This window comes from Parasteatoda tepidariorum, chromosome 1 (genome assembly GCF_043381705.1).
Source record: "Parasteatoda tepidariorum isolate YZ-2023 chromosome 1, CAS_Ptep_4.0, whole genome shotgun sequence".
Lineage (NCBI taxonomy): Eukaryota > Metazoa > Arthropoda > Arachnida > Araneae > Theridiidae > Parasteatoda > Parasteatoda tepidariorum.
This window is the reverse complement of record NC_092204.1, coordinates 29621557-29648971: the sequence shown is the minus strand read 5'-3', so window position 1 is coordinate 29648971 and position 27415 is coordinate 29621557. Positions and strand designations below refer to the sequence as shown.

The following is a 27415-nucleotide window of genomic DNA, read 5'->3' as shown; positions in this document are numbered from 1 at the left end:
TCATGTTGTCTAGGATGCCAGTGCCAGATGTCAATGAGATGGATACTTTCACTGCTCTCAATTCTGCACTTCTCAGCTGCACTATACGACTGAACGGAAAAGGTGCCCGCACATGGTTTGTTGAAGTGAGTGGGTTTTTCTTAAAGGAAACAATGATTGCCTCTTAGAAATTATTGTGTATTCTGTACACTCAATTACTAAAGATTAAAAAAAAAAATTTTCAACCAGTAATTTAACAAAATTCGTTACTTATAATATGGATGAATTGATCAATACATGACTAAATAGTAGGGTGACTTAAATTTTTTTAATAAAACTAGAGACCACTATCCCTAATAGTCTTTAATGGTTGAATTATTACTTAATTTTCTAATTTTTCAGCAATTTTAAAAAAATAAATAAATTTAGGTTTGAACAATAAATCTAATCAACAATTTATGCAAGTTCAAATATGTTTGAAATATGGCACTGTTGTTGAATGTGATAAAACAACACTTCAACCCAATATTGTATCAGCATCAACTTTTCAAATCACAAGTGTCTTTCTATAATATTCCATGAAGTAACTCATTGAAGAACTTTTTCTTGCCCTAAATTTGCAACTATCTCTCCTTGCGACAATTTTTATTTTGAATTCAAAAATTTTCCAAGTGTATTTTCTTTCAATTTTTGGGTGTCAGATAATCTGGAGCTCTACTCTATTAGTGAATCTTAGCAAAACACTGTTATGCTATTAAAATGTTGGAGAAAAATGCATAGCTTTAGCTTTGAACTATAGAAACTTGCAAAATTTATTATTTATTTTTTTTTGGAAAAGGAAAAATTATTACTTTGTAAAATTTGCAGTTAAAAATCTTAAGCTTATTTTATTATTGTTAGCATATTATATAAGAATTGTCTCCAGTATTCGTTATTGACACATCATTTAGTTATGAAACTTAGTATGCTTCTTGCAATTATGATTACAATATCCTTATATGCTTCTTGCAATTATATTACAATATAGTTAAAAATCTTAAGTTTATTTTATTATTGTTAGCATAAGAATTGTCTCCAGCATTCGTTATTGACGCATCATTTAGTTATGAAACTTAGTATGCTTCTTGGAATTATGATTACAATATCCGATTTGTATTATAATACATACATTTTAATTATGATATTTTAAAAGCCCTTTATATAATTATAAAATACAGTTTTACTGCACTCCTTAATGTAAAACATTTAAATAATTTCTTTAGAAATTAATAAATTTTTTTCCAATTTTTGGTTTTCTTATCTTTAGATATTTTAAAATGATTTATTAAATGACTTGGAAATAATATCATAATTTAAACTAGATTGCAATTATAAACTGTTTGAAATTTCAATACAATATTTGTTATTTCTTATTTAAAAAGAGTTTCTTCCACTTGGGTTGGAAGAAACCTATTTCTTCTGGAGCAGTTTTTTCTGTGATTTTTTTTTTCACTGTGGAAAAAACTTACCATCTCAGGTGTTTATATCTATTTAGAATTGTTATTTTATTACTGGTTGGATTGCTTTGATTCTATATTCAGTAAGTTTTTTTTTGTTTCACAGTTTGTGTTTTGTAACTGTCCTGTTCCCAGTACGTGTTCTAAAGAGCAGGGTCCGTGTAGGGCTCTGCACTATAATTATGATTTTGGAGCTGGAACTTCAAAGCAAGTGACTGAGATGGTGGATGAAATGCTCCGAGATTGGAACATCATGGGTCATCTCTACAAGGTAGTCTTGGAATTTGCAAGTGCCCTGAAACACGGTATGCTTGCTTATTTTGTAATAGCCCCACCCCCATTTATTTTGAATATAAAAGTTTTATTTTTTATGAATTTAAATTAATATAAGTTTTCAAGAAATGATAAGTTTGTTTTTTCTTCAGATCAGCATAATATGTTTCCTTCATTGATGGAGGTGAAGACATTTTCTTACAGAAGAATTGTGCTTGGCTATGGTCCCAACAAAACTAATATGGTAATTTCTAATATGTTATTCAGTATTTTAGTGTTATGCATTGATTTATTTAACTTTTAAGTGTAATTTCGCTGATTTTTTAAAGCCAGAATAATTGTTTCATGAGCTATGTGTTTGACTTTTTAAATTAATAATTTTAATTTGTGCATGAAAAACTACTGTATATTCTGACGTATAAGATGACCCATAGTATAAGTCGACTCTCATTATTGATTACAAGCTAGCAAATATCTGGGCTGTCCAGTGTATAAGTCAATTGCGTAAAAAAAACCAAAGATGAAAATTTTTAATTTTAAAAAAAGTCTATTAAATTGTTAAGTCTTTATTGTTAATCGTTTAGTATTAAGTCTACAAAATTGTCTTAAGTAAAAAATATAAAAAATTAAAGCAAGACAATGTTTTTAATTAAACTTATTTTTCATGACTTAAAAAGGTTTCCTGATACTAACAATGTTTCTATGCATATACTTCCTATTTAGGTTAATATATATTGGAACCCGTCTGACAAACGTTACCATTTGGGATTTGGAGTCGTTGGTCAGACTGTTTCTGCAAGTAATCCACACACCCTCGTAGCTTCACAACTGCAGCACGAATTCAACCAACATCTCTCTATCATGACATTAATGCAGGTATAATAGCAAAATCATATTATAGCTATCTGTGCTTGTTATATAATAAGCTGCTTCAGTATTAGTATTCAAACTTCAGTATTAGTATTCAAACTTCAGTAGTATTCTGAAAAAAAAATTTTTTTTATTTCAAAATGTTGAATTTTATTATATTTTAGGGTCTTCATGAGACATATGCTCCTTTGTTATCCATCAATAGATTGCCCACCATATCTGAATTAGGAGTGATTCACAGTGTAGGTTTCTTTCTTTCTCTTATTTTAAAGCGTTTAATCAGTGTGAATATTGTATCTATAAATAAATGTCCTTTTTATGTTTAGAGGCCTGCCGTGCCTGTGCAGACATTTGTCACGAGTCCTCAAACTTCAACACATTTTAGAGTTGTCTATAGAAACCTGTATCCTTCAAAAATAGTTCTTAGCTTACACTTTCTTTGTAAATTGAGTCTGGCTGAGTTATTTTTCATTTATATATTTTATGTTAAAATTATTGTCTTTTTATTCATGTTATTTTATAGAATCATGAAACGTGCAATGTTTTCAAAAATTTTCCGATGTGGTGCCCCCTTCAATTCTTGTATCTCTGAAGATGAAAGGCCAGTTTAGCATGGTGATACCCGCTTAATTTTGGTAGTGGATTATTGATTATCCCACTTTTGGAAATAAAATTGAGTGGAATCAAATGAATTTACTTAAAGTCATTTAAGAAGATAATAATGTATTATCCTTTACCTCTTAATGTTAAGTACTGAAATTAAAAGATTTTATAGAAGAATTTTTCCACTAACCAACTCTTGATAATCAACTTGCGTCTGCCTCAGTATATTAGTTACTGAACGAATAATGTTTCCCTTCGCTGGAATTAGTTGAAGGAAAAAAACTTCTGTATTGAAAGCAGCATATTTACAGAAGAACTGAATAATTGTGATGCATTGAGATAAAAATAAGCACACATGAACAAATTGGATTCAGCAATCTTCTTTTTGCTGAAAGTTTTTTGTCACATTTCAGCCTAGGAAGTTTTACTGTGCAATATGTATGGAAAGTTGCCTACTAAGGGGATAATGACAATTTTCTGTCAAATCTCATCATCCTGTTGGAGATAAGAGCTATAAGTAAATTAGTTGAACTTTGTAGGAGTGTGCTTTCCCCGATGTCAATGGATTACTCGGAAAAGTAAACATGGTTGGAAGAATCACATTAAACTTTTAAATGCACTTTTAATAATATGTTTTTCAAAGAATTCAAATTAAAGAGAGCATTTTTAGATAAACATAAATTTCATGATACAAATATAAATTTCATCATAACTATAAATTTGAAGTAGGTTTAAGATGTTTATAGTTCATGGATTAAAATTTGATGTAGGTTTAATATCTTAAACAAAAAAAAATTTTTTTTTTAAGAATTCGTTCAATAGATCTGTAAGGAAAAAATAGAAATACTGCTATCAGAATGCGTTTGAAAAATTGGCAAACCTGGAAAATTTATCTGTATATTTTTGATACAAGAATGACTCAGAGGTGCCTCTTTTAAACTACATTCATATGGAGTTTTATCAGATAGTCGAAAGGCAAGGAAAATTATTTTCTCAGTCTTGCTTCAATTACTACACTTAAAAAGTTATGATAACAAGCAAAATCAGCAATGGAAATAGTTTTTTTTATTAAAACTCAAACAATTCCAACAAATAAGAATAAAAATGGTATGGTTTTATTTTTTGTATAAGTGATTTTAAATTTCTGACCTAACATGTTTGCAATGTTAAATTGACTTGTAATGTAAATGGTTGCAATGGAGGCTTTTTTTTTAAACTGATAATTTTTTCTATTTAATTGTACTCCTGAAAAAGTAATTTATTTTTACAGGCTGTTTACCTTTTTTATTAAAGTGATACTTTTGCTTTACTATTCTCCTGTCAGATATTAAGTTTTATTTAGCAAGTTAATTATAACTCATTAAAGTGGTTACTTTACCGTTATATTTCGGTTCTTCATCATTTTTCTGAGTAAGTGAAATGTCTACGCTCTTTTAAGTTCAGCATCTTCCAGAGTCCATTTCCACTTCGGCTTTTCTGCTCCGGTCACAAAGAAAGATCATATTCCAGCTGAACTTAGGCAGCTAGCTTTGGAAATTTTAAGCGAGATTCTCAGTGACGCCGAAAAAAGTTTACACAGACGGTAGTGGACTGGGAGACCTAGCTGGTAGCGGCGTCTTCATCGAAAAATCTGGACAAAATTACTCCGTAATCCTGATTTCACTTTAGTCTTTAGAAGTGAATTAATCTCAATTGAACAGGACATTGATGCTATAATCAACAAGAGTGACTTTGGAGATCTTTGGATCCTGTCGGACAGTCGCAGCTCCCTTCAACACCTACACAATTGGACTTAAGTTGGAGACAAAACAAGCATCTCTATCCTTCTTAAACTTCAACTTATTTCAAAGTACCACAGCATTCAACTTCAGTGGATACCATTCCACGTTGACATCCACATTGACCAAGCGGATCGCTTGGCCAAGGAGGGCTGTAGTCATTCAACATCTTCGTCCTCAGCCCTTACCTACTCAGAGAATCAATTCAAAATCAAAAGCCATCTATCAAAAAAGTGGAGGATCCCCCCCTCTCATAACTGGTATGCGGCTAAGGAGCTGGGCTCTTCACTTGTTCATATTGGTGATAGAGCGTCTCAAACAGCAATTGCCAGATTGGTAAGTGGACACACGAATAGTCTCTCGTACTTCGAAGGAAGAAAGACTTATGCAGTCTGTTTCAAATGTGAAGCCCAGCAGGCCTCTGCCGAACATATCCTTGACTGCTTGGGCCTTTCCAAGGAGGACTTGTACGCTACTCCACTTCTTGTCATTGACTTTTTGAGAGTCAACAACCTATTAGATCTTGTCTGACTCCGTCAGACAATTGGAGGATAAGGAACAAGAACAACAAGTTCAGCATTCTAAAAATAAATATGTAGTAATAAAATGAAATATTTTCTTATGTAACAAGCTATTTAGGGAAAATTCTTGAAAATATTTAAAAGATTTAAACTATATGTTTGAAGTTATCTAACACAGATGCAATAATTTAAAATACACTATAAGTTTTTGTTTAATCTATTAAAAAAAAACAATTATAAGGATACGAAATAATTAAAAGGATACGAAATTGTCTTCCTTAATGTTCTAATTAGCTTTTGTTTGGACATTGAATGCCGGCCAGAAGGTCTTGTTGCTATTCGTGATGGTGCTTATAGTGTATTTGACAAGCAAAGAGCCGTAGAAGAACTATCAGCTATCAATAGTATCAAAGTAAGTCTATATACTGTGTGTGTTTTGTTAAACATTTTTTGTGTGTTATGATCAGGCTATTTCTGTCTCTGTTACCAACTTCATTTCTTTAATTAAAATATATTCTTCCCATTTTAATGATGTTCTTTTTTACTACAATTTTTTTTAAATCGGAAAGTACCTTTTTTCTAACAATTATCTTTGCTTTTAAGAATATCATTGAAATTAAATGTTGAGATATAAGCATTGATATGAAAAATACATTAGTAAAACGTTTAAGGTTAATGAATTCAAATACCTTGGAACAATGATCAATGACCGAAATAGCATGAAAACAGAAGTAGACAACAGAATTAAAATGGCAAACAAGTGTTTCTTTGGACTAAGAGAGCAATTAAGATCAAGCCTAATCAGTCGAAAAACTAAAATAAAAATTTATAAGACTCTTATTCTATCTGTATTGCTCTATGCAAGTGAAACATGGACACTAAACGCAGACACTCAGCGTACTCTTTGTGTTTTTGAAAGGAAAATCCTTAGAAATATTTTTGGCCCAGTACGGGAAAGAGGCTGTTGGCGAATCAGATACAACTTTGAATTATATAGACTCTATGGACAGCCACAGATAGTGCAGGTCATCCGAAGCAATAGATTAAGATGGCTTGGCTATATCTGGAGAGGTCCAGAAAATAATGCAGTCTGAATCGCCACCTTTAAAACTCCTTCGGGATCTCGGGCTAGAGGAAGACCTCCAATTAGATGGCTGGATGACACTGCTAAAGATCTAAAAGTATTAAGGATAAACAACTGGAAAAAAGTCGCCAGGGACAGGAGGCGTTGGAGGCTACATGTGGTTGAGGCAGCCAAGGTCAGTAAGGGGCTGAAGAAGAAGATTAGTAAAACTTAAATATATAGCATATAAATTTAAAGCCATTAATACGGCAGTTAAATACTAAGTTCAGCTAAGCTTCACATGGTTTATTTATTTGTTGTGTGGATAAATATTAGTATTCGTAGGGACAAATATTTTTTCTTTCTAACTTTGGTATTGTTTAAAATATAATTAATTAAAACTATTTTTCTTCGTTCATGAATTAAATAGATTTAAATTACTATATATAACCATATTTAAAACTGTACAATCATATTTGTTAAACTCAGGTATCTTGATTTGTAACCAGTCACTTTAAAGGTTGTACTATATTTTTTTCTAAAAAAATTCCTATAATTTATTATTATTTTTTGCCTTTACTGCTTGGATTGCTACTGTCATCCTTTTCATTCTTGCCCTCTTAACCTAAATATTCCTCATTTCAGGCCTTCCTCAGCAAATTTGTGGATGAGACTGCCACACAAGCCAGGCGCAGATCCCAGACTGAAGACGAGAATCCCCTCTCACCAGTACCCACTCTGGACTCCATGGACTCTGGATTCCTGTCAGTATCCGGTCAAGTAAAACCGGGCTCCCCTGCCCAGTGCCGCAGTCAGGAAAGTGTGTCTTCCACTACAGGTTCAGGACTCAGATTCCATTTGCCCATGACTCCACCATCTGGATCCAATCCTCACACTCCTGCCTCGCCCCACACCTCTGTTTTGTCTCAGGTATTACATCCATTAAGAGCATCATCAGATTGTTATTTTGAAAGTCAAAATATAATTTTCTAAATTATAACCAAATTATTGAACTTTTAAAATGGAGGCAAAACTAATTTTTCTCTGTGTTCTTTAATATGTAACAATTTCAAGCCATTGAACAAAAGCAGATCTTATATAAATTGAAATAGAAGATATATATATATATATAATATATATATTGCATTGTTGCTATAACCTGCTACTTTATTCAAATTTAACTATTTTTTATATATTAGATTTTTCCTGGCTGCGCTGCTGTATCAAAACCAAATTGTATAGTTCCTTTTTCAAGAGTCCCATCATATCACTTTCTGCCTTGGATGTTAGTTTTAGGACGGCCTCTTTTGGAAAAAATAGGGATTACTTGCCAAAAAAAAAAAGAAAATGATAATGGTTTTAGCCAATGAGAAGGCAGAAGAGAGCCTTGGTGAGATTTTTGGATGCTGGGCAGGCAAAGAGAGAAATGATTGTGGATAAGTAGGCCTACAATGATAGATAAAATTTAAATATTTATTCCCTTCCATATGACTTAACTTTCTTTAATTGTTAGCATTGCAGCTCTAAATTTTTCTCTTTTAAAACTTTTGGGATCTATTTTAATTAACTAAATTAATATTTGTATTTCTTCGTTTAACTTGATATATGTTACTCTAGCTACATGGTCAAATTTATACAACAATAGTAATAGTAGACAAATTTTTTAACTTTAAAATTGTGCTATAAATTAGTAAGTTATTTTATGTGTTTAAATACATGTGGTGATAATCTGGATGATGTATTATGGAATAGAATAATTAACTAATTAACAATTGCGTTGTGAATGAACAAAAGTAGAGTAGCAATGTAAAATTGATTACAATTAGGTTTTAGAATAATTATCAGCTGTAGCCTAGTCTTAATCACCACCATCATATGAAGGTACATAAGAAATAAAAGCATAAAGTTAGTGGAAAAATAGAAATCATAGGAAATTGCTAATTTACTTGACATAATTTTAAAGTTAAGAATTTTTTTTACCATTAATACTATTGGTGTATAAACAAGACCATGTGGCTAAAGTAACATTATGTATCTAGCTAAACAAAGAAATATAAATATTAATTTAGAGTATTCTCAAAAATTTGCATATATAAAAATTTAGAGCTGCAATGTTAAAAATTAAAGAAAGGAATTAAACATTTAAAAGCCCTTTTCTGCCTTCTCATTGGCCTAAACAATTTCCAAGAAATTTTGTTGACAATTACTGCCTTTATTTTCAAAAAGAGGCCATCTCAAAACTAACATCCAAGGCAGAAAGAGGTAGGCTAATACTCGTGAAAAATGCACTGTACAATTTGGTTTTGACGTAGCAATGCAGCCAGGAAAAAACCAAATATAAAAATAGTAGTAAAATGTGAATAAAATAACAAACAGTGGAAAGTGGGTAGTAGCAGCACTATAAATTAGAATGAAACTATTTTCTTTAAATTTGCATTTTATGATTTTAAATTAGATAAAGCAAATTGTCTACAACTTAAAGTCATACTTAGAAGCAGTTTTGTTTTTGGTGGCATATATTCATTTATTAGAATTTTAAATTTTGCATTTAACTGCACACTTTTTATTTTTTTATTTTTAGCAGGGCTATGGAGCGTCACCTAATCCTTCATTCTCATTGGCCTCGCCTCCTTCTCTGGGATCTCAATCTCAAGCACAACATGTTAGCCCATCCCCTTCCATTCTTCATGTTCAAGCTCAATCACCTGGAAACTTGTTTTCGGCCAACTCTCCCGCAAATCCTCTTCATGTCCCCTCTCCTTCTTTCCTTCCCACTCCATCCCCATCCTCTCAAGTGCCCATGCAATCCCCTGCAACTGCAAACTTCATGAACCAACAAGGTTTGTGTACATTTCCTTCTTTAAACAGTAGTGTTAATATATATGTGTATGGGTAATCCCAAAAACAATGTGATTCTAATTGAGAAAAAATGTGTACAGTGAGCAAAATAAGAAACAGACTGCCTTCAATAACTTTTGATCTAATGGTTGGATTTTCACGTTCTAAGACTCTTAATGATTCGAGGGAGTGACCTCAAATATACTAATTAATTAGTGCAGATGATATTTTAGGTTATGAAATCAGACACACAAAAGTACTTTCTCTGAATAAACATTTCAATTCACTTTAAAATTTCTCGAGGTATAGCGAAATACGCAAAGAGTAAAATTAACATTAAGGGGTCTAAATTTTGGTCTGCTCTCTAACCAAACTATAAGGACCATATTTCCAAGATTGAGGCCACCCCTTATATTTAGGGGGTCAAAAAAGAGGTTATTGCTGTAAATGCTGGGTAACTTCTGTTTGAGATTTCTAATTGCATGGTACCATAGCGGTAGCATAAGGGGGGTGGGGCACAGGATTTGTTTTTAAGAAACTGTTTATTTTAAGTTTTAAGCATGAATTTGTACAAAAATAGACATACATAGAAAAAATAAATATGCATAAATACATAAAACTTAAAATAAACAAACAGTTTTCTAAAAATAATGAAATGTGCCTCTCCCTTCATGCTACGCCTATGCATGCCACCTTAAAATTAAAATTCTCTATTCAAACAAAATACTTTGTCCCATTTACTACAAAAATATAACAATATGAAAGCTGAATATTGAAATGAAACTTATAAGTAATTGGAATATTTATGTCATGAAGGAAAATTTTGACTCTTTGGCTGCTACAATTTTATTTACTATCAAATAAAACCCATCAGTGAATTTTGGCCTGTTTGATTTTATTGATGCACTAAAGCATATCAGCATCATCATTGTTTATTCTTTTGAATAAGATTCAGAATTGCTACCTATAGAGGTAAATTTTTGTTTATAAAAAAGATAATTTATTTGACTCAAATTTCTGATTAATAATAAAGTATAGCATTTTTGGTGGTTGTAAGCTAAGATTCCTAACACTGTATAAATTTTTGTACTGAAGATTAATTAAGGGCAGATGATCAAAATATTCAACTTCAGTGTTTAAAAAGTTCACACACATGCAGTTTGAGAAGCTGGTTTAGAGGCTAAGCAGTTACAATTGTCATCTGTTCTCCAATCTAAATTGTATTTAATTTAGACTCATATCTCATTAGTGTTGTATTAACAGTCAAATCAAGGACTTAGCATTGTCTGTTTATTTGCCATACTAAAAAAACATGGTTTTTTACAATGATCTGTTCAATGGCTCCACAACGCATTCAACCATAATCTACGTATTGTTAGAAAGCACCAATCATTTTACATATTAAATGAATTACTTGCGGGTTCACACATGTGTTCACTGAGGTTAATTCGGTAGGAAAGATTCTTGCAGTCTCACATGCATCTCTGCAATACTGCATTTTGCAAGAGATTCATGAATTTAGGCTTTATCTTCCACTTTCAAAAAGAGAAAAATCTTTTTTGAATTTTTGCTGATCATGCGAGCCAACCAAGTATTGCCAAATTATTCCCCAGTAACGAAAAACAATTTTATTTTTCTTTCTTGTTAATTTATTTCTTGTTCAATTTTGAATTATGGTGATGAATTATGGTTTTTTATTTCATTTATTTAATTTTCCTTTTAGCACACGGCGATGGAGGTTCTCCTTTTGCTGCTCCTGCTAGTGCTGGCAATTTGTCAATGTCCTCTCCTGCACCTGGAGCATGGCCAGGTAGCCCATCAGTGCCCAGACCTTCTCCTCGTCCTACAGGCACTGCTCAAAGTCCAGGCAGTAGTAATCATCCTGCACTACACAGTCCTCAAGCCATTTCTGCTTCTGACCACTCCAAGGCACCTGGTGAGAATCATCCTTCTTTTGCATAAAAGTTTAGAAATAAAATGCTTAAATGGTCTGTATGAATAAGCTACATTTGTTTTGTCTTTGAGCCTTTATTTGCTGGAGCCAGCATCAACCTTAAATTTTGGGCATGAGCGTATATATACGGGGCTTTGTTTTATGTTTATCCAATTAAAAAGAAAGATGTGCTGGGACTTGCTGTATCTTCATGGTACATTTATATATCACTTAGAAATTTTACACCAATTTCATTGTTTTTAGATAGAGAAAATTCATCAAAATTCATTGAAAGAATAGAGAGATTTTTTTGTTCCTCATTTAAAGTTTCAGGATCACGTAAAGTTATCACTTTTGGCTCTTTTTTAGAAAGCATGAATTGTGGATCATTTTCTTCATTATCTTTTTCGATGTCATCATCTGCGGTTTCAGTTTATAGGTTTACATTCGGAAACACCTTCCATGTACTTGGTAAATGTGGCAATATATGAAACTTTGCAATATGTGAACAATTGCATGAAATTTTCTGTGATGAATAGAAATAAAAGAACGGGGCAATGCCTGTAAGGTACCAGGCCCTATGCAGTTGTATTCACATTCCATCATTTGTCTAGAGTCTGAATAAATGTTTTACTACTGTTCACTAGATTTCTATTCTTTTTTCATAAACCAGCTGTATTAAGTAAAGTGTTCAAATTGATTGGAAGATTAATCTTCAGTGAGGAAGAGAAATTAAGAGCTTTTAATGCATCATTTCTACTTATGGGGTCTCACAACCTGTTTCGTCCAGAGGAAATATGTTGCCTCAATTTTTTCACATGAGCAGCATAATTTTCTTACTTTTCCTTTCAAAGGTAAAAGAAGGTGACTATAGAACAGTTGATTCCTTAATTATGGATAAAGCAACAAATTCACATGTTTTAAAAAATGGTGGAAATATATCAGAAAATCTATCTATTGTAAAAAAGATAACAAATTATTTTCAAATCTAATTAGACATTGTAACTACTGTTTCTGTTTATTATTTTTTTAAAATTTAATTTAAACAGTGCATACAAAAAGAAAGAATTTCAATGGAATTTTATTGTGCCCCAAAATTCCTCAGCATATGAAGACTATAAAAATCTGAAATAGCTTAATATTTTCTTATAACAAATCATTTCTTAGAAAAAAAGCTTGATGTCTGTTGAGAAAAAAATCTGTCACTTTAAGTCGTAATTTATCACAATTCTATAGCTAAAAGGAATTGAAAGGTTTTTTATGCCATTAGATAAAAGATTTGTAGCATTGATTGTTTTAATCATTTTAGATATTCAACTACTTATAAAGCAATACTGTATGCTGCAATAATGACATCTGATGCATAGTTTAAAATAAAAATTTTGTAACCGATTTTGCTTAAGCATTGGATTAAATTAACTCAAAAGTAGGTTCAATATGAATAGTAAGCTGTTAAATAAAAAAACTCTAATAAAAAAGCCAGCTTCTTAGGAAACCTTGACTTTAAAAAACACTTAACCAATTTTTATTTTTTAAATAGAGGTTTTAATAGTAGTTTATAGTTTTAAAACATTATTACGTTATAGATTAACCATTAAGGAAATCCATTGCACAACAGAACAGTTAAAAAAATTTATGAGTTTCAATTTATGTACTTATTGAGACGAAAACTGTTATCGAGCTAACATCTGAAATGTATGTTGTTGTAGGTGTATCAGCCATCTCATCTTCAAGAGCGATCCATTGTTCTTGGCAAGCAGGTACACCCACTCTGCTCACCCACAAATCTTTTGACCTGCTCTGCTCTCCCGGGGCCATCACGAGCACTCAACCCGCATCCCCTGCTGTCGGACAGAACCAGTTTCATACGTCACCCCTTGAAAGATTCCTGGGCTGCTGTTACATGAGGAAGAGCCTCGGCAGAGTCATACAGACAGAAAATGTAAGATTTTCTTAAAATCATGTTTGCAAAACTGTTTCAAAGATCTCACTACATGGATTTTGCTACACAATGTCTAATCATTGCTCTTCACACAATATGACTTATTTGTATCCATATTATAAATTTAATAACTCTAAAATTATGTTTTTAAATAATAGTTTGTTTGTTTTTTTTGCCGGGGACAACACCTAAAATTTAATTTCCACTTGATTACAAGTATTGTTTTTGACATGTTGAGTTGAAGGGCAATTTTTTCCAGTTAAGTAAAAGTTTTAAATTCTATAATGAACTTTTCCAAATTTGGCACAATTTAAATTATCAAAATTCTACATTAATGTTTTTTTATTAATGAATTATTTTATATATTTTAGCAGTAAAACAATCTTTAGCGATAAGAAATATTTGTCAGGTTAGAGTAAACAAATCACCTTTTCAGGATATTTTTATGGAATGAAGGTGTTTAATATATTTAGTTTTTGTATGATTCAATGACATTTTAGTTTCAATATTAGCAATGAACATCTAGTATTAAAGTCTTTATATACTCTCTGGATTAGTGAGGCAGCACTGCTGTTCTGCAACTAAAAACTGTCATTGATTCATTAATGGTGACGGAAAGTGACGTCATCTGACATCACAACGCATGGTATAATGCTCACTTGTCTTATTGTAAAGATTTCTCTTTATGCTATTTTCTAAAATTCTCACTAATTCAACTGATAATCTCACTTGATCTTAGCTGAAAAATAATGAGCATGATTTATTTCTGTAGCTGATGTCTTTAAGCACAACAGAAGTGGGCGTGACTCTGTTTAAGACGGAGACCCTTCAGTGCAGAGTGAGTTTGAATCCTCAGACCCTTCAGTCTCTTCACCTGAAGCTGACGCCCAATCCTGAATACAAAGATCAGTGGACAGATAATGAGTTGCAGGTCATAGAGAGATACTTTGACACAAAGGTTACCATTTTTTCTTATTTAAAATTGATTGTGGTGCTTTATTTCTAAATTTTATAAGAATAAGTTGATTTAAATGACCGGTGTCTGCTTCGACAGTGTAAGTAAATATTTTGTATGATTACATGATTCAATAATTCAATGGTTTAATTAATTTTAAAATCTAACAGTACTTTTCATGGTTTGTTTTACTTTAAACATTTTTAAGAGTCCTCATTATCTTAATCTAAAATTTTCTCTTATTAATTTATTTTACATAGGTTTTTTTTCTTTGTCAAAACTCTTAATTCTAAGTTTTCATTTCAAAATTCCAGATTTTATGTCTATTTAAAGTATAGGAATTCTGATTATCAATTAAACTCAAAATTGTGAGGAAATTAATCTTTTTTTCTTCTTGTAATATTCAAACTGAAAAAAATTCACATCAGTAGTAGAAAATGTACTTATTTAAAAATAAGAAAATAAAAAAAAATACAAGGCTTGGTTTAAACCAGCCAACCCTGGTTATTGTTGTAAATTTGTTAGTCTTGACAAATTAATCAAATAAAGTATTCATTCGCACATCGAAATGCAATCATCAACTGTTTGTTCACAGTTTTGTAGCAGCTGTTGAAAATCTGATAACTTATGTTTCTTTATTATTAAAATCATATCCAATATTGCTATAAAACATAATTTCATTCTTTGTTCATCATAACATGTTTTCATTTCTTCTAATGAGCTAACTTGATGCTGTTTCAGGTTGTTTCCATTCCGTACAAGCCAAATGCTTTATTAGCTTTTGGAAGATTATTGAATGCACCTCTGCGCATATTCAAAGATTGCATACACATCATGCACCTAGAAATGGTATTATTCCTCCTGATAATTATTAATAAGTTTGTTTTGATGCTTCTTTCAGTTTTCTTGTGTGAAATTTGTAGCTTATAACAAAAGATTCTTTATTGTGGCCAACTTGGAGACAATTTTTATGAGAAACTACTTAATCGATTTTCAATAATCTTGCATCTATAATTTTTGATTCTATGATAAGATCAGGGTCAATTATTGTTCCAGAGAAAAGTAAAATTTTTTACATACGAAGAAAAACAAACAAACATTGACTAACTGCAAAGATTGCTACTATACAAAAGATCGCTACTTTTTATATCAAAAACCCAATTTGTGATTAAACCTTCCACCGCCCATCAGAATGAAGTAAATTGGAATCTTAGCTCGCAACATGTCAAAAAATATGCGAATTTAAAAACTTATTGAACTGCAGATTACTCTTTAAACAATTTATGTAAGAAACAAATACAATAGTGTAAAAAATAAAATAATTGTTCTTGATGTCAATGTTAATTATTCTGGTAATTGATTGTAATTGAAATAAAAAATAAGCTATCTTCTGAAAAGCAAAATTAATGTACAAAATGTTCTTATTCATTATTAAGAACTGTAAGTAGGCACTACTGGTATTATGGTAATTGGTGCAGCTTTAGTGGGAACCAAATATACTCTACCAATAAGTACAAAGTATTTTATGGGAAAATTTGGTACGTATTAAAATTGCACCAGTACCAATTCTGTGCATTTTTCTGATACGACACTGCAGAAATAAGTTATTTTTAGAATCCCTCAAATACAGTTAATCTTTATTTTGATGCGATAAACTATTAAATGCAGACATACTTAATCTAATTACGTAAAGTCAGCATGAATGGCAACAAATAATAATAAATAAATGAAAAACATTGGAATTATTTTAGCTTTACTTATTGTGTTGGTATTTATCTTTCAGTTTTGTGAATGTTCAGTTTAAAATTGCATAAGCAAGAATCTCGATGTTATATTTTGAAATTGTGGGAACATGAATTTTGCTGTTGATTTTAAAATCGCATGAATACAAATCTCGATGTTTGATTTTAAAATCATGTGAATACAAAATGCAATATTTTATATAAAATTCTGTAAATAGGAAACAAGATATGCGATCGTAAATCTTGCAAATAGAAATCACGGGGTGTGATTTCAAGTTGTGAATGTAATTTTAAACAGCCTTTGCATTGGTTGAAAAATGCATAAAAGTTAATTTTTTTCCTTCATTAAATTAAAAAAGGTGAAGAAAAAAAATCTCAGCTCTGAAAGTTGAATGTAATGCCGAAATTGCGAGAAGAGTGTGGCTGAAAAATTCTAATATCAATCATTGCCAGATTGAACGGCTCGTTAGGATAAGGGAATATTGACCCTTTTTTTTAATTGTAGGAAAAAATGTTCCTCGGTGGTGAAGAATTTTCCACTAATGACTTTCGTGTTCATGTATATTATACATATCTGCTTATGTTAGATTGCAATGCATCGCTATGTAACAATGATAGATGTATCATGATATAAAATTTCTTAGATTGTCAAGTCCTAATATATATATATATATATATGTATATAATAATAATTCTTCAACAAAGTGCAAAGTTGGCATTTATGCAATAAATGTTAACAACTCTATTCTAATAAACTGCAGTCATTTTCAATTTATTCTGCTTTAATTCTAACATTGAACAATCAAGTTGACAAAGATGATGATTATATATTATGAGTGATTCTTATTAATTCTTGAAACCTGGACTATGAATTCTGTCTGAGCTAACAACTTAATATTTCAGGTTCCAGATAGGACGTTGAAGTGGGCCATTCAGTGGTGTCTCACCATCCCACCAGCAGCTCCACAAATCGCACCCCCAGGCATGTCAGCCATTGTGTTTCTGAAAGACAAAATGCTTTTCTTCGTAAGTCAGATTTTTTTTTAAAAATCACTTTTCAAATTGCCATCTCATGTCTCGAGGGCTATGACCCTATGTACATCTGACATTGTTCTATATTTCTTGATTTAAACAGGGTTGGATTGGGACCATGGGCTGATGAGTCACTTTGAGTCGACCTATACCAAATTATCCAAAATGTAATAATTCCAAATAAGCTTGTTTTGCAGAAATATAAAAGGAAAGATGTTTTTTTAAAAACAATTCCATTAATCAATTTATTTTTTTCAAAAACAATGACATTAAAATACGATTAAGTGTCTAAAAGAGTAAAATCATTCCAGATGAAACAATAAATGTTAAGTGATAGTAAAAATTATCATTCATACAAATTTTTAAAAAATTGAAAGAAGCAAGTTAGAATTTTTCTTTTTTACTAAACTTATTGTATTTGTGGCCAACCAAACAACCCCATAAAATTTGGAAGAATTTGTAGATTGTTACGGAAATTTAATTTAGGAAATCATTCACTTGTGACTTGTAGCAGAAAAAAAAATATTAAACGAAACTAAGGATAGAAGGAAACAAGATGATTAAATATCATTATTTTTTCTATTATCTGAATTTTGTCCTCAAAATATATATTACATTTTTAATACTTCTAATGGAAGATAGTGAAATATTATGCTTAAAAGTATAGGAGTTTTAAAAAATTATAGAAATTAACCTTATTTTCAAAAACAACTNTAAATATCATTATTTTTTCTATTATCTGAATTTTGTCCTCAAAATATATATTACATTTTTAATACTTCTAATGGAAGATAGTGAAATATTATGCTTAAAAGTATATGAATTTTAAAAAATTATAGAAATTAACCTTATTTTCGAAAACAACTTTAAAAGTACCGTGTGGGGGCTCTAAATTTTGTTTTTTTTTGTTCATTAATTAAATTTTGTTTTTTTGTCTGTCTAGGTTTAAGACTATCAACAACAGAGCCTCATAACTTTGTAATTTTTATTTTATAAATAAAGATATAATGTAACAAAATTTTTTAATTTGCCAAATTTGAACTGAGGGACCATTCATTAATTGCACAAAGTAATTAAGGGTTTATATTGATCTTATTGGATTTACAATTTTCAAAAATTTCATTGCTGGTTGGTTGTTTTATGAAACAGAAAACAATATGTTAATTGTCATATTAATAAAATATGCATTTAGGGACCATTTACTAATTTAATATTTTAAGCACATACTGTAACAAATCTTTATTTAAATTTGTCTGTTCACAAAATTTAATCTCTTTATAATTTTAGTTAGAAACTATTGAATAAAATTATCTCAAAATTATTAAAATCACTGAACGAGAAGAGGGATATATTAGAGATATATTAATATAATTATACAAGAGACATATTAATTTACTTTTGACAAAAATGTGTAGGGACTCAAAAATTGTCCAAAATTTTTTTTTATTTTACTATCAAAATTATTTCCCCAAAATTATTGTTTTTTTAAAATTATAATAAAATTAATGAAATATTGAATTTTTAAATTTGAGGAATTTTTTTTATTTTATTTTATATTACGTTCTTAATAGATTTCCCAGTTTTGCATCTTCTAAATATTTAAGTTATGATTGTATCGAATTAACAATTTAATTACTAACAATTTAACTGAGGCCATTCACTAAAATTTACAAAATGTGATGTGATTAATGTGTTTCTTTTCTGCTTAATTCTCAATTCTTTTTTTATCATAAGTTTAATGGTAATATCGAAAACAGAGAGATTTCTGATGTTAAAGATGAGTTAACAATTAAAAATTATTTTTTTCAATTTCTTTCCTGCATTTTTTTTCTCTCATTGCAATTTTATTGATTTGTTTATTGTTTATGTTTAAAAAAATTAATTACAAGCTATACTTAATTCTGATAAACTTTTATATTTATTATTATGTGGTACTTTTTACAGTACCTGAGATTTTCTGAGATCAAGTTTCCGTAATTTTAACAAATCTGTTTCCTGTGCATTCTAAATAATCCTAATTATTGATATGTCTGAGACATTAATTTTTGCTCAATAAATTGAGGCATTTTTATTTTAGACTTGCTACTAATTTCGTGTCTTATTTTTATTTTCATATCTGTGTGGCTCTTAATTTTTTAAAATATGATTAATAGTTATTTATTTTCTTCATTCCTGCCCCTTTTTTTGAATTTGTTAGTCCCTATAAAATTTTTTTTAATTATTATTATTTTTTGTAATTTTTAATTTTTCTTTTTGAGGAAAGAAGAAATAACAAAAAGTATCTTTTTAATTTGTTTTAGTGTTTAAACAATGTTATCTGTTAAAATATAAAAACAAACCAATGCTCACATTCAGCGCTTAGAACGCCACTTTACGGGAATAACCTGAATGAATATAAACACTGACAGTGACTTGTTTCGTCACTTGGTGAATGGATATCGGATTAGGCACATGTAATGTAAGAAACATGCTGTATTATTTTTCATTTTGTGCCATTATAATGTGTTTAGTAAATGTACTCAATGTTTGCTATTTTACTACCTAAACATTTCTACTGCATTACACTCTAAACATTATCGAGATCTAATTAGTAATTTTTAACATATCTGCTTTTGCTGATTTCAGAATGAGGATTCGATAGGTTCTTATTTTTCTTTCCTTTATGTGAATGCGAACTTTGTAATTCTATGTTAAATTTTTTATATTGAAGCTTATCTGTAACATTATTTTTTTAAATATATGGATATCAAAATTTAGTAGTTTTTTATTTATTTGACAAATCTTTTTTTTTTATGTAGGCTCAACTGACGAGAATCGGGCTTAACTTAGCTCCTGGTGTGGAGCCCCAAACAGTTGTGTTTGCTGCTGTGTACGACATCAAAATGAACACAACGACTGTCCCAGACAGCCGTAGAGAGGCTCTTCCAGTGTCCCCTACTGACCCCATCTACATAATCACCAGCATGTTGAAAAGATTTGCTGAATACAATCCCAATCCAAGTAAATCTAAATTCTTCACTCTTATGTCAATCATGCTAAAATCCTATTTGCAGTGATTTCACTAGATTTTGGAATCTGTGTCTTTAGGCTATCTAAATTTCTGAGTCATTTTTCTTCTTCTGAAAACTGGGTCCGCTTTCAAATAATATAAATCTCTTTTTAACAGATGTACAGGATAAGTGAAAATAGGGTACCTATGGTTCTTGAAAGTCCTTGAATTTTGTTGAAAAAATCGGGGCCCTGATAAGTCCTTGAAGTTCGCGAATTTTATTTAATTTTTGTCAAGAATATTGTCAGAACATAATTAAAAATTATATAAAAATGTTTTCCACCTCTTAAATAGTGAATATGAAGACAATTATAGTAGATTGAATGTCTATGAGCATGTAGAATAATCATTTAATACCTCCTTACAGTTTCATTTGACATAGAAATTTATATTTGTCCTTAATCAAGCTTTAGCCATAATTGCCTTGGGCATTGATTTATCAGATTTTGTTCATTTTTCTCTTTTACCCTCGCTTAAATATTAATGTGAAACCTTTATGCTTTCTTTTTTACTTACCTGATACTCACAAAAGATTTTAAAAATTAAAGTTGTAAACTTAAACAATTTTTGAAAAAGAAAGATTTTCCTTTTCATAGTGAAGTGAAATGTAACAATTAATGTGGGGAAAAAATATTTTACCTTTGCAAAACATTCCTTAATTAAAAATATTAATAATAATCTTAAAACATGTGATAAAAAAAATTTGCAGAGAATATCATTAAAGTGGACTGCTATGTATATTATTGAACATTTTGCATACATTTAGATGATAAATGATACAGAGACGGAACAATTTGTGCAATTTACTGACTGCTGAATTTGTGTTGAGCGAAGAAAAAAAAATCTGATGCTTAATGCTTTTTTACAAATGCTGCTTAAATTACCCAAACCCCCAGGTGAATGTGCAGCATTGCTTAGTTTCTACTTATTGATCTTTATTTTCATAATTATGGCGATGAAGCTGTTGAATAACTGTAGATCTAGATCATTCATTTAGATTCGGAAAGATCCCATTTAAACATTGTTTACTACCATACTTCCGAATTGTGAAAAACTTTTTTTTATATTTGCATTATCATTATTCTGAGCTTATGCTTGTTTCTTTTATTTATATTTCAATAGATGAGTGCAGTATATATCCAGCAATCAGAGAACTTCTCAGCAATTTAGTGGTACCCATTTAGCTTAGAATGATGAGGATACAATGATGTATATAAATTTGTATATTTTTTGTATATGACAATTATCTAGATACATAAAGACGGTAAAGTTATATTTCCATTCATATATTGAAATAGATATTTTACATGATAAAACTTCTCTATTTGTGTATTGTGCTGTTTTGTCAAGATTTTATAGAACTGAACTGTGCATTAAAATGCTTTTATTTCAAAGGAACTTTAACTGTTTGAAGAATAGTTTCAATATACTCTTTCAAAATTTTAAGTCTTTTATTTTGACATTAATAAGTAAAATTATAAATCATCACTGTTTTTTGCATCTTTATTAGTGTACTTTTTTTGAAGACATATAAACTTACTGTTTAGTATGAATTTGTTGATTTGCTCTCATTAGTTTAGAAAAAAAACGTTAATTATGAAGCCTATAACAATGTGCTAATGTTTCTTCAAAAACATGGCATGATTGCATTAACCCTTTCGCGACGGGAAGAGTGAAAGTGCGCTTACCACTGAGGCCAGCAGTCTCTCTTGCCTGTGTCTCTCCAGTGCCGGAGGGTTTTATGCTGTTAAGCCTAATTCCATGAAAATACCGAAATATCAACATGTTCTTTAATATTGTTCTGTAGAGTATTTAAGGGACATATGCTTTATATATATTTCTATGGATACTTTATTTACTTAAGTTATTTCTTGTTTAAATATATATTTTACACATTTTATTTTCATTATGTNAATAAGTAAAATTACGAATCATCACTGTTTTTTGCATCTTTGTTAGTATACTTTTTTTGAAGTGTGAATTTGTTGATTTGCTCTCATTAGTTTAGAAAAAAACGTTAATTATGAAGCCTATAACAATGTGCTAATGTTTCTTCAAAAACATGGTGTCTCTCCAGGGCCGGAGGGTTTTATGCTGTTAAGCCTAATTCCATGAAAATACCGAAATATCAACACGTTCTTTAATATTGTTCTGTAGAGTATTTAAGGGACATATGCTTTATATATATTTCTATGGATACTTTATTTACTTAAGTTTTTTCTTGTTTAAATATATATTTTACACATTTTATTTTCTATTGTACTAATCATTTAATAACATTTAACATTACATATCTGAAATCTAAATATAAGACTTAAAGTTCTTTTTTCGTATGAAAAATTTTAAAACAGGGATCTACAAGATCTAACTATGCACTAAAAACTAAATCGAAAGTAGCGAAAAAAAAACCTCCCTGATTACAGTAAACAAATACCACAGACGAATTTAAGGAGCCGTCATAAAACATTCCTTCCCCCTCCATTCCTACCCCCTAAAAAACCATGTGAATGTACTCTCATCTTGAGTAGAAGATCAAATCTACATGTATCTGAAACCAGATGGACATGCAAAAGAAAAGAAATTTTATTTTTTAAAACGTTCCGAAACGCTGGCACAAATGAGTGATGGTCGGGGGTGAACGAGAAAACGCTCTGGCACACAGGTGTGTCGGCCGGGAAGTGAGCGCGTTTCTTGCTGGCACGTATATGTGACAGTCGGCACGAAAGGGTTAAGCTTCTAAGGTATTTTATACATATATATTATATAAATGCATAAGTATATCTTAATACAGAATTGAAGGTGCCTCTAATTTGGGTTGGAGTGTTACTTTTCGAAGTTTATCAGAGAGGTGGCATTTTTTATACAAACTAGGTTTGCAGAAATGGGTAATTCTTAGTGGAAAATGTTTAGGTTCATGAATATTTTATTATGCATTTCACTGACACGAAGAAAAAAGTAATTTATGCATTTAATCATTGAAATAGTCTGTATGTGGCGTAATCACTAACTTTCGCTTCATTTTTTAAAATCTGAATTATATTTAACATATAAAATGTGCATGTTCTCATTGTTGTTTTTTCTTCAAAAAGTTATTATAAATTTTGAAATTTCTTTTTTTTTTATGGTGTAATTTTCGTTTATGTTTATATTTATTTTGTATGTCATCAGAGATTTTGCAGTTCATTTTTGTCATTTCATGCAGCACTGAGTGACAAATACATTTTCTGCTTTGTACTTTATAGTGGTGAATAAAATATTATTTATTCTGAGTAGTATGCCTTTGGTTTTTCATTTCTTTTTGTATCATATGTTGGAAATACTTTTAAGGTCTTTGTAGATCTGAACGAATGAAAACGTCAATCATTTCACATACTTTAGGAAATATTTGATGGTCCGCATGTGCGTATACTGAGCTGGAATCAGTGGGAAGGATTCTTGCACTCTCATGCTCAACTTTGCTGTATTTTGCAAGAGATTTTCAATTTCAGGCTTCATTTTTCGCCATCGAAATTGAGCCAAAAAATTTCTTGAATTTTCTACAATCTATAATGATTTCCATAAATGAAATTTCGATATTGTGCTCGTAGGCCGGAAAGAGTTGTTTGTTTACAAACCACCCTATGAAAATTTACTATCAGTTGTGAAAAACGCGATCCAAATCGTTATCGAGTTATTAGCTAACATATATCCAGACAGACTTTCTATTTCATAAATAAAGAGGTTAAACGATCGGAAATTCGCACTATTATGAAGTATGAGTTCTTGCGTGGAACAAACGTACTCTAGTGTTAGTTGAACTAGGATGAATCTCTGAAACACATCCAAAAGCGTAATATTCCCCTCCCAAAAAGTGTTCAGTTCTCCAACGTAGGTGTTATAAAATATGAAACCTGGCTTATGGGTCACAATTGGAATATACTGCGACTAACTAAACAAAAAGTGCAAAAATTTTAGAAAAAAAATAGCCTTGATTAGTCAACAAACCATGCATCTCCTATCTTAGAGCATGGCAATGCCAAGCAAAAACGACACACTACATAAATGACTATGGCAAAGTTGCAGGTTTTAGAACTTTATCAGCCATTCTCACTAGATCTAGCCCTCATCGACTACTTTAATTTGGACAACTTTTAACAGGAAAACAATTCAATTCCGAAAATGTTGTTAATCTGGAATTAATTGACTCTTTCTTGCCGTTTGTCATTCCACTTGTCTGGACACTCTTAGCAAAATTGTAGAAATATGGGGCATGGCAAAAGTATAGCTAGAATATGGGTGCATAGAGTGGATGAAATAGTTTCTTATATCTGTAAGCTAACATTCCATTTCCTCTCCCCTAAGTATTTCATACTTTATGATTTACTAATATAAATGACAAATATTTGAAATACAAGTTAATAATATAAATGAAATTTATTGATTTCTTAAAAACATAAAATTGAGAAGCACAGTTGGGGGAAAAAATGAATCTTTATTCAGATGAGTATGCAGAGACGGGTGGACAGGAACACATGAGATTGGTATCACCGTATGCATCATCGATTCGACCTACGGTTGGCCACAGTTTGGTCTCAGGATGCACAAAGGCCTGAAACAAATTACAAATCTTTTTAAAAACTGCAGGGATTGATCATTAAACATGTAAAATGGTTTAAAAAAAATTTTTTTTTTTCGAAATTTAAAAAAATAATCCAAATCACTTATTGGAATATCTTTTTACTCATGAAATTAGTGGAAACATGCCATAAAATTATTAAGCATAAATAGGATGCGACCTCTTAAAGTCGGCTCCCTCATGAATCAGTCACAGGGTCATTGTATAGATCAAATTGATGCATGATACAATTCGATACCATGAATAAAACAATACAAGGTACTAAAAATTTCCGAATGGTTTTCAACGTTTCGTAAAGCGAAAGGTTTGGAGAATCAAACGATATGAAAATTTGTTAAATGCATCTTTACTAGAATATTTTCCAAGATGTCTGACATTCTTTTCTGCCACGATTTATGCTTACAACTTAGAAATGTGTTCTTGTTAAATAATTAGAATATTGGTTTTGTAGATGTCATGAAACGCAGTTTTTTTTAAATATTTTATTTATTTATTTTTTTAAATAATGTGGTTTTGTATGTGCAAGTAAAAAGGCACATGATGATTATCACCACTGATATTATGCTAAAAACGATGGTTCTTTTTTTGAAGCTAAATGTTACAAGAAAATGTTTTGTATTTTTTATCTTTTGTCGTTTGTTATGATAAATGATTTAATTTAGATACAATGATGTTCCTATGCATATTTTAACATATAACAGCGATAGTTTCACTCGCCTAACTGCTAAATAGAAGCATATGTATGTTTTCATCATTTTTATAATTTGTTAATAGATTCTGGAACATTTACATAAGCCCATTTGGTAATGGCAGGTATAGTAAATTCTTTAATTTTATGTAACTTTACCGAATAAATTTTCAGAATGTCAATCATTGAATTTATCCGATGCACGTGAGTCTCATTCTCCTGCTCTCTGTAAGCTCCGTTGTCTTGGGTGTTCAACTTAACGTTATATATTTTGTTTTGCGTTTTGTTGTTAAACAGCTTTGGTTTCATGGATTTAGTTAATTCTTTTGGGTTAAAATTCAAACCTAATCCTTTTGCTTGGTTACCATGGCAACTTCATCTACGAATTTGTTCTTCAGCATTCATATTTAACATTTGGTTTCTATTAATATTAATTGCATGTTTTTCATCAAAGAGATTATTTAGTAATAGTGCAAAACGTTAATTCTCGATCATTGTTTTACAATTTTGTATTCATAATTTTATTTTCATTTGTTGACTCGACATAGTTTCACGCAAAGCTCATAATATATTAAACAAAAATTTGAGTTATTGACTGTTTAGTCAATTCTGTCAATTAGTCACATAGTAGTGAAACGATTACAACAGACGGTTCTCTTTTTCAAATGTTTTAAAGACAGTATCATTGATGTTTGCTAACTTACAGCTTTCGTTATTTAAAAGAGTTTATTGCACATTTTTTAATTATTTATTCTTATATCATTTATTCTTATATCATTTATTATTATTATTATTATGTCATATAAATTAATTGATCAATATGAATGTGGTAGCATGCGTGGACTACGTCACCAAATTAGTATGATCGTTCTAAAATTACCTGAAACTACGTGTTTATTTTGTTGTGTTACATGTTATTTATAGTTATGCTTTTAAAATGTGTTTTTATAAAATTAAATAATTTAAAATCAGCTGTATTTGAAATGAAAAAACAAGTTGTGTATTAAAAATTCAAATCTTAAATAATTAATCGAATTTTAAAAATAAATATCTAATTCATTATAATACTTGATGGAAAATTATTACTTATTATAACATACGAGTTTCATTTACGGAGACTAGTGTAATGCTTTTAAAAAAAAGTCGAGTTTTATTCGAGAAAATATCAAAACAACATTTTTTAAATAGACTAATGCGATTTATAACAAATCAGTGATCCAATTTATTGAAAAAAGCATCAAAATTGCAAATGAAGTAAAGTTAAAAATATCATACACTGAGATTCAAAAATATAACAAAAAATAAAATAATTAAATTTAATTTGAAATAAAAATTGATAAATAGGTTTAAAAGTCCCCTTTAATTATAAATTAGGTATAACATAAGTGAACAATGAATTTTATAAGCTTTTGTATTCCCATAATCAGCATTAGAGTTGCCACATAATATGCAAATAATTAAATATGTTCGCATCTAAACTAGAATTTAGAGAATTTAAATGTTTTGCTTTTGTGACAAATTTCATCATTTAATTAATAATTATTAAGCATATTTTAGCCTCTCGAGTTATGAAGATGTATACACAAGTGTGTATTAAGGTGAGGTTTTTTAACATGGGGGAAAACATTTCTACGAAACTTCCACGGCACATCCTTAAAAGGTGCCATTTGGTATAAAATTAATTTTTAAAAAGTTAGCTCAATGAAATAAGATTTAGACTCCGCCCCTGATTGACAAAGTTTGAAAAATAAAACTGATATTTCTCCATAAATTGCGCATTTTTTGCTATAAATCCGAACGGGTGATGGTAGAAACACAAATCTGAACTCGATTTGTAGATAATGCTTTGAACTTTATCTTTTATAATAGAAATTTGTTTGTAAAGTGACTAGACTAAGTGTTTTTTTGTAATCCTCTCAGTAAAATCAATTTTTTTAAAGAGTGTTGTACATTTTGTTACTACGGTAAAATGGTTCAAGTAAAATATAAATATTTAAGATTTTGTTACTATATATGGGTAAAGAGATTGACAGAAAGA

The 27415-nt window shown here is 30.1% G+C and overlaps 2 protein-coding genes across 6 annotated transcripts in view; one reads left to right on the top strand and one right to left on the bottom strand.

The window, feature by feature from the left end:
• The window catches only part of LOC107438650 (mediator complex subunit 14), a 57411-nt gene extending 35943 nt beyond the window's left edge, over positions 1-21468 (top strand). For 2 of the 3 annotated variants that reach the window (XM_071178153.1, XM_043051276.2), the window contains exons 21-36: positions 14-125; positions 1582-1780; positions 1901-1992; positions 2472-2624; positions 2783-2860; positions 2945-3021; positions 5815-5932; positions 7229-7513; positions 9165-9423; positions 11145-11357; positions 13064-13296; positions 14069-14254; positions 14993-15100; positions 16897-17019; positions 19824-20025; positions 21197-21468. In XM_071178153.1, coding sequence (XP_071034254.1) covers positions 14-125; positions 1582-1780; positions 1901-1992; positions 2472-2624; positions 2783-2860; positions 2945-3021; positions 5815-5932; positions 7229-7513; positions 9165-9423; positions 11145-11357; positions 13064-13296; positions 14069-14254; positions 14993-15100; positions 16897-17019; positions 19824-20025; positions 21197-21258 — 2500 coding nt within the window. In that variant the 3' untranslated portion in view covers positions 21259-21468. The remainder of the gene's footprint in view (positions 1-13; positions 126-1581; positions 1781-1900; positions 1993-2471; positions 2625-2782; positions 2861-2944; positions 3022-5814; positions 5933-7228; positions 7514-9164; positions 9424-11144; positions 11358-13063; positions 13297-14068; positions 14255-14992; positions 15101-16896; positions 17020-19823; positions 20026-21196) is intronic. The other variant, XM_071178154.1, reaches the window with a different exon arrangement.
• Positions 21469-24468: 3000 nt separating this feature from the next.
• The window catches only part of LOC107445969 (glycine dehydrogenase (decarboxylating), mitochondrial), a 47253-nt gene continuing 44306 nt past the window's right edge, over positions 24469-27415 (bottom strand). For all 3 annotated transcript variants that reach the window (XM_043051278.2, XM_043051279.2, XM_071178152.1), the window contains one exon: positions 24469-24662. In XM_043051278.2, coding sequence (XP_042907212.1) covers positions 24546-24662 — 117 coding nt within the window. In that variant the 3' untranslated portion in view covers positions 24469-24545. The remainder of the gene's footprint in view (positions 24663-27415) is intronic.